Source organism: Geotrypetes seraphini, chromosome 18 (assembly GCF_902459505.1).
Source record: "Geotrypetes seraphini chromosome 18, aGeoSer1.1, whole genome shotgun sequence".
NCBI lineage: Eukaryota > Metazoa > Chordata > Amphibia > Gymnophiona > Dermophiidae > Geotrypetes > Geotrypetes seraphini.
The window spans coordinates 29,867,305-29,875,907 of NC_047101.1; the positions used below are offsets into that span (position 1 = coordinate 29,867,305).

General features: G+C 45.6%; 1 protein-coding gene across 1 annotated transcript in view; it reads left to right on the plus strand.

Annotated features, from left to right (window-relative positions):
* The window catches only part of NPM1 (nucleophosmin 1), a 126,030-nt gene extending 120,151 nt beyond the window's left edge, over positions 1–5,879 (plus strand). Inside the window, exon 11 of the mRNA XM_033927466.1 lies at positions 5,531–5,879. Within this exon, the coding sequence (XP_033783357.1) occupies positions 5,531–5,581 (51 nt within the window). The 3' untranslated portion in view covers positions 5,582–5,879. The remainder of the gene's footprint in view (positions 1–5,530) is intronic.
* The last annotated feature ends 2,724 nt before the right edge of the window (positions 5,880–8,603 follow it).

Sequence of the window (8,603 nt, forward strand, 5' to 3'; positions counted from 1 at the left end):
GAGGCGTCTGTGTCTCGTTCTTAGACAGCGACACACAAGTCTTGATCCCGAGAGGCCTCGACTCGGAGTTTCTCAAGAACAAGGACTCCTCCATCGAAGCCAACGGTACGGGACTCTTCTCCTCCTGCTTCGACACATTCTGTGCCTCGAACTCCGGGAACATCACCAGTGAGGAGTCTGAAGCGCAAACATTCGATGACTCCACCTCAGGTAGATAGTGCAGCTTCTTCAATTACCATGCATCTCGAGTCTGAACCTTTGTCTCAATACTCTAGAGAAGCGTCTCCCTCCGATTCTGTGGCTCCAAGGTCTCGTACTCCTTCTCCAGATGAGTCCTCCATCTCAAAATCTACTTCTTTTGCTAAGTTTGTTTTTGATATGGGACAGGCCCTCATTCTGATTCTAAGTATACTCCAGAATACTTAGCGGACATGGAACTTTCTCATCCTCCCAAAGAGACTTTGAGATTACCTATGACTCCAGTCCTTAAACAAACTTTCATACGGAATATGGAAACTCCCTATTCTATTACGGTTATTCCATCCAAATTGGAATCCAGATACCGTACTGTTCCCTGCAAGGGATTGAAAAATCTCAATTATCCCATCAGTCCCTGGTGGTGGAATCATCTTTGAAAAAGACTCATCCTTCCAAGCTTTATGCTGCAGTACCTCCATGCAGGGAGGGTTGCATCATGGACAAGTTTGGCCGTCGTTTATACCAAAACTCGATGATGGCCAATAGGATTCTTAATTATAATTACACTTTTACTACCTATTTCAACCATTTTTTGAAATTGTTACCTTCCTTTTATCCTGACATTTCCAAAGCACGTCTTCCGGAGTTTAAGAAAATCCTCAAGACTCTTTCTGAGTTGAGACTCTTCATGCTACAGGCTTCCTATGATGCTTTTGAATTATCTCGAGTATCTGCCTTTGCTGTAGCCATGCGTAGATTGGCTTGGCTACATATTGTTGACATGGATCCCAATCTTCAAGATCGATTGGCCAACTTACCTTGTCAGAGTAATGAATTATTTCATGATTCCATTGAAGCGGCTACTAAGCGTGTCTCGGAACATGAGCGCTCTTTTGCTTCTCTCATTTGACCGAAGCCCAAGACACCTCCAGCTCGGGCATACAAACAGACACAACGTCGTTACCCTCAGAAAATGACTCCTGCTTTTTCCAGGCCTCTACCTCGTCGTCCTCAGCAGCAGCAACGTTAACAGAAGTCTCAAACGCCTGCTGCCACCAAGCCAGCTCAGTCTTTTTGACGTTCCCAACCTGAGCATTCCAACCTCCCTGCATTGGAATTCTCTTCTGCCCATAGGAGATCATCTTTCCCATTTTTACCATCAGTGGGAAATGATCACATACGACCTCCGGGTTCTCACCATTCTGCAAGAGGGATACTCTTCATTTCCTTCAAGTACCTCCAGATCACCCTCCAAGAGAGTGTCCTTCCAATCGGTCACAACTTCCTCTTCTTTTTCAGGAAGCTCAGGCTCTTCTTCGCCTTCCAGCTGTCGAGGAAATACTTCTTTCTCAGCGGAGCTTGGGGTTCTACTCCCGTTACTTTTGGTTCCAAAGAAGACGGGGGATCTGCGACCCATTCTGGACCTCGGAGCTCTCAACAATTCCTGGTCAGAGAAGTTTTGGTTGCTTTCATTGCCCATCTTGTATTCCCTGATGAATCAGAAAGATTGGATGTGCTTGCTGGATCTCAAAGAGGATCTCATATCCCCATTCACCCAGCCTCTCGCAAATATCTCAGATTCCAGGTGGGAGATCTTCATCTACAATACAGAGTCCTTCCTTTCGGACTCGCCTCTTCCCCCCAGAGTCTTCACAAAATGCCTGGTGGTGGTGGCTGCAGCTCTTCGCACTTCAAGTTTTTCAATACCTCGACGACTGGCTAATCAAAGCCCTATCTCAACAAGGGGTTATTGTAGCGACCCAACAAACTATTCTATTCCTCCAAAGTCTGGGCTTCGAAATCAACTTCCCAAAATCCCAGTTGACCCCCATCTCAATCTCTCCAATTCATTGGGGCCACCCTGGATACTGTCCGCCTCAGAGCGTTTCTACCTCCATCACGTCGAGATAACCTCATTTGCCTTTGTCATCAGGTGTATCGTCTTCCATCTATTTCTGCAAGGCAAATGATGATTCTACTCGGCCACATGGCTTCTACAGTGACTCCTTTTGCCAGACTTCAACTTCGTATTCCTCAGTGGACTCTGGCATCCCAGTGGCAACAGGCGATCGACCCGCCTTCTCAACAGATTACAGTAACTCCTTTGTTGGAGCAGTCTCTCCACTGGTGGATGCTCTTTTCCAATCTTTCCAGAGGTTTGCTGTTCCACACTCTGCCTCATCAGAGAGTACTCACCACGGACTCATCCACTTACGCTTGGGGAGCCCATGTTGACGGCCTTCGTACACAGGGTCTGTGGACTTCGCAGGACTGTCGTCATATCAATCTGTTGGAACTCAGAGCGATTTTCAATGCTCTCAAAGCTTTTCAACACCTTCTTCACGACACTGTGGTTCTCATGTGGACGGACAACCTGGTGGCCATGTACTATGTCAACAAACAGGGAGGAATGGGTTCTCATTCCCTGTGCCAGGAGGCTCTGAGGATGTAGACTTGGGCGATTCATCGCAACATCTTTCTCAGAGCTGTCTACATTCAAGGTCAACACAACTGTCTGGCGGACAACTTGTGTCGCCTTCTACAATCTCTCGAATGGACACTCAATTCTCCCACACTTCGTCAAGTTTTTGCTCGCTGGGGGACCCCGCAGATAGATCTCTTTGCATCCTCCCTCAACTACAAGCTGCCTCAATTTTGCTCCTGGATATACTCCCCTCAGCGTCTTGAGGCAGATGCTTTTCTCCTGGACTGGAGGGATCAGTTTCTTTATGCCTTCCCTCTGTTTCTGCTGATTCTCAGGACTCTTGTCAACCTCAAGTCTTCACGTGCCACCATGATTCTCATAGCTCCTCGGTGGCTCAGACAAACGTGGTACTCCCTTCTACTTCAACTCAGCATCAGGGAGCCTCTGCTTCTACCAGTTTTTCCCTCTCTGCTTACTCAGTCAGGGTTCCTTACTCCATCCCAACCTGCAGTCGCTACACTTAACAGCTTGGTTCCTTTAAACCTAAACGACTCTTTCCAGTTTTCTCAGTCTGTACAAGATATTTTAGTAGCTTCCAGAAAGCTGTCCACTCAGCAGTGTTATGGCTAGAAGTGGACTAGATTTTCTACCTGGTGTTCCACCCGTCAGTTAGAGCCAACGTCTTACCTCCTTCTGTTTTGGATTATTTACTTCACTTATCGCAATCTGGACTTCAGTCTGCATCTATTAGAGTCCATCTCAGTGTGATTGCTGCTTTTCATCAGCCTCTTGATGGGAAACCTCTCTCTGCACATCCTATGGTTTCCCGATTTATGAAAGGTCTCTTTAATGTTCATCCGCCACTGAAACCGCCTCCAGTGGTGTGGGATCTCAATGTTGTTTTAGCTCAACTGATGAAACCTCCATTTGAACCAATTGATAAAGCTCACTTGGAAGGCTGTGTTCCTGATTGCCCTCACATCTGCTCGACGAGTCAGTGAGTTACAAGCTTTGGTTGTGGACCCACCTTTCACAGTTTTCCACCATGACAAGGTGGTCCTCCGTACTCATCCAAAATTCTTACCTAAAGTTGTTTCAGAATTTCATCTCAATCAATCTATTCTGCCAGTATTTTTTCCGAAGCCTCATTCTCATCCTGGAGAAGTGGCACTTCATACTTTGAACTGCAAACGTGCCTTGGCTTTCTACCTACAACGCACTCAAACTCACAGAACAACTCCTCAACTTTTCATCTCCTTTGATCCAAATAAGTTGACGTCCTATCTCGAAGCGAACCATCTCCAACTGGATAGCTGCTTGCATCTCTTTCTGCTATGCTCAGGCTAGTCTTCCTCTGCAGGGTCGAGTCACGGGCCATAAAGTTCGAGCGATGGCGGCATCTGTAGCTTTCCTCAGATCAACTCCTATTGAGGAAATCTGCAAGGCTGCCACTTGGTCCTCGGTTCATACATTCACCTCTCATTACTGTCTGGATACTTTCTGCAGAAGGGATGGCCATTTTGGCCAATCTGTTTTGCAAAATCTTTTTTCTTAAATTGCCAACTCTCCCTCCGTCTCTTTATACTTAGATTGGAGGTAACCCATGTGTGAGAATAAGCTGCCTACTTGTCCTGGGATAAAGCACAGTTACTTACCAGTAACAGTTGTTATCCAGGGACAGCAGGCAAATATTCTCACGACCCTCCCACCTCCCCTGGTTGGCTTCTTGGCTAGGTATCTGAACTGAGGATCCTCACAGGAGATGCGGCCCCTAGTTCGGGCGGGAAGGCACATGCGCATGCATGGTGCAGCACTCGGAAGCTCTTGTAAAGATCTTCAAGCAAGTCTGCTTTCGAGGCTGTCCGCTGTGGGGCTCCGTCCGTGACGTCACCCATGTGTGAGAATATCTGCCTGCTGTCCCTGGATAACAACTGTTATGGTAAGTAACTGCTTTCTGCGAGTATGCATATTGTCGAAGGCTGTTTCATGTGGGTACTCGTTGCATACAGCAGGTTAGTTTTGCGTTGTTTCTCACTTTTTCTGTTTGTACCAGTTTATTGCTTATTTACATGTTTTGCTGAGCAGACCATAAATTGTTTATTGATGGGGAGCTTCCCCCAGTAACACCCCCCCTTTCTTGTCATGGATTTGTTCAGCTATGTTGCTTGGCTTTGGGACTGAACTGCAAGGGGCTCTAACTCTAAGGTGGGAGGAGCATGTGCTCAGAAAAGTGTTAGGATTTCTGCAACTCCCGGATTGCGGGAAGGGATTGAACATCTAGGGCACTGTTCTTCAACCGCCGGTCTGTGGACCGGTGCCGGTCCACAGGGCCAGCACGTGCATCGAGCTCCTGACAGTGTTTTTCAGCCACCGGTCCATAGTGCGATCGATGCAGCATTGTCTTAGGGCTGACTCCCTCTTCCTCAGTACTGCAGTGGCCAAAGCTTTGGGCAGAGGCTCCTACGCACATACTGCGCCTGAACTGGATTCCTTCTCTCTTACATTTTTGGTCCTGTATTTGCATGGGGTTATCTGTGTTCTGGTAGGAATGAATATTGAGAAGCAGTGTGCTTTGTATAGTTTAATTCTGTTAATACGATTATATTGTGTGTGTGTGTGTGTGTATATATATATATGAAAAATGAATTGAAAAAATGATGTTAAAATTACTACTATTATGGGGGTGGGGGCGAGGTCTGGGGTGGAGGTGGGCAGGGTCTGGCCCATGACTTAGCCCAATGTTCTTCAACTTCCGGTCTGCAGACCGGTGCAGATCCACAAAATAATTATTTTCTGCCAGTCCATAGATATCAAAAAGTTGAATATTAACCTAGAGTACTGAATCTGGAATGGGACTAACAAAGATTATTGAAGGTGAAAACCTGATCTTCCATTTTTGTCTTTCAGATGATTCAAGATCTCTGGAAATGGAGGCAGACTCTGAAGGATGGAAAATAATGGTTAAATGTGTGGTTTTATTTTTCTGGGATCTGTTACTGTCCTATCTTTTTTTTCATTTTTTTAAATAAATGCCGAGGGAGAACGTTTTCCTTATGGCCTGATATCAGTTGTCTAAATCCCTGTACTGAGTGTTGTCCAAAATGACTTGACTTTTAAAATATGTAATTCCACCCTTTTGTACATTTTAACTGTGTGGAATGTTATGTTAAGGCATAAGGTTGTGGTAATCAGATTGGGAAAGTTAGGGAGAAAAATGTAAATGTGAAAATAAAATTTAGTATTTTGATAAAGTTTACATTTTTTGAAAAGGTAGCAGGAGTAATTGCCAAGTTGCTGATTGTTTGATAACTTCCAAGTTGGTGAGCATACATATGAAAACTAAAATTTCTGTCAGTACTGTAAATTTTTTCTAATAAACAAATCTTACCTTCACTAACAAACCCCTCAACCCTGCTGTCCACTAGTGGCATCCAGTGTGATTTCTTCAAGGAATGCTGAATTAGCATGGTATAAACCCCCTCCTCTGTGGAATACCTAACCTTCCCATTCTGAAAAACAAAAGCAAGGTGTGTCCATATTTCATGTTGAGTTGACACCTGTTATGCCAATTGCAGTTGCTCTATGTCCTGAATTTGTCTGAGCCTCTGTTTCCAGTTCATGTTAGTGGTTGTTTCCACCTGGCTGCTACTTCACCACCATTAAGCACAGTTGCTTAAGTCTGGATTGCCATTTAGGACCCTGCTGAATTTTAAGACCAAGCAGTCCCCGAGATATGTACCTTCAGCAGTTAAGTTGCTTGAGGAAGATAATCTTCTGCAAGTTGGAATGAAGAATTTGTAACCAGTAGGTGCTGGTTTAGTTGCTTTAAAGTGAGAGCAAATTTTCACAACACTAAAGTACAAGGTGTAGTGGCAAATGCCAATGTAAGTGCTGAGAGTGCATTTCCTGAAATGTTAATCCTTGAGGAAGGTTATACACCAGGCCGATCAGATGAAACTGAGTTATTTGGAGAAAAAATGTCTGGAAAAAAACTACGTTGAAAAGGAAAAAAGTACATCAGGACATAAAGCATCAAAGGATAGGCAAACTTTAGCCTTAGGCAAGCAGGCAGCATATTCTCACATGTGGGTGATGTTATCCACAGACATTGGTAAAAAGCAAAGCTTTGAGACTGCCTGCACTGTGCATGTGCCTTCCCGTCCGATGCCAGTTTGCGAGGTCATCAGTTTTTCGTTTTCTGCTGAGTGAAGATGATGTATCTAAACTTTGTTCCCTCGAGTTGCCTTCCTGCTTTTTTTTTTTTATTATTATTTACATACTTGTTTGTTTTCTATTATTCTCTACCTCAGTGTGTCGCAAGCTGTACCTCCTGAGATTTCAGGTGTGCTATGATTTGCTGGGGAGGAGCAGAGGGGCTGGTGCCAGCTGACTGCCTACAGGATGTGCCTCAAGTGGTAAGAGGCAAATCTTGTAGACAATCAGCTGGCGCCAGCCCCTCTCTGCGCCCCTTCCCTGCTGGCATCCACCACTGGCAGCTCAGGGCCCATCTGGGGGGCCTTTGCACATGCGCTGATATCAATGTGATGTCATGCTGTGTGTGTGACGCATTGACATCTGTGCACTTCTGAATGCCTCAAGCCACATCCACTATGTTTAATGTGCTATGGCTTGACAAAGTTTGCGAGACACTCTCTACCTTATTTTTTAATTTTTTAGCACCTCTCCAGACTGGTACAGTTCACTGATGGGTAATAGCTCACCATGACCAGCAGATTGATACAAGTTGCTGTGCTTCCCCTTAACATAACCAGTCTTGTTCTCAGTCTCAAGCAGGTGCCAGTCTTCTTTTGGTTAGTGTAGAGCTGTTTGAAGTTTAGTGGCCTTCTTGTCCCCATCTAGTGCTGGACTGAGCTTGAGACCCTTTTGGAGGTCCGTCTGTCCGACCTCAGGGGTGTCACTCGATGGGTCATGAGTTGAGTCCCCCCCCCCCCATTTCGTCCATCTCCCCAAAGTTTTTTGTAGAGGTGCCTCAGCTGTAAGCCTTGCCACTGATACCGGCAAGGCATATGGCTAAGAGAAGTGGAGTCTGTTCTGACAGAAAAAAAAAATCCTGAGGCAATGCTGGTGTGAAGAGAGCCTTCAATTGTCTAACTAAGAAGTGCTAATTATAATAGTAACAACACCCCTAACAGGAATAACATACATAGAACAAGACTTGGAAATTGTTTAGAAAAAAGCCCCTTCAGCAAATGTCCCCACAGCTTGCCAGTTGAGCCAAAGCCGCTGTTTTTAACCTCCCTGACCCTATACAACTACTAGAACCTGTACAAAAAAAAATCACACTACATGAATCGTGAAAGAACAGATCAACCGACATATAGGGTGTGGACTCTACCAGACTAGAGTCTAAAAGAAAGAAAATTAGCAGGTAAGAGCTTAATTTTGCCTTCTTTAGTATCTCTCCAGACCAGTACAGTTTATTGATGGGACGTACCAAAGCAGTACCCATCATGGGTGGGACCCTTGGAGTACCGCCATCAGAAAACACTTACTGAACACCACGTCCTGATGTGCCAGAACGTCCACACAGTAGTGTTGCACAAAGGAATGCAGAGAAGACCAAACTTCGGCTTTACAGATATCCACTGGAGGCACCAGAGAAGAACTTGGGGAGACCTCCAGGATCCTCTCGAGGGGATGGCCGCTGGTACTGTTTTTTTCTGTTTACCAGCGAGGATACATTCATGGTGGGCTTTTTTTCAGAGGGACCGCCCTGTGTATTGGACTGCGTGAGTGGACTGCTGGGCACGATGGCCAGCAGCATGTTCTTAGTTCTTGCAGGATGACCTGGACAGGGGCCTGGCTTGGTCTTCTCTCTGGTTCAACTTGCGGCCCTGTCAGCCTTTTGTGGGTTATGGGATCAGCGTCTAACTATCATGCCTGATGTTCACTTCTTGTGGGTGGCCAAGTTGCTCAATCCTCCCGTGCGACTGTCTGTTACCTCTTTGGATTTGAATCT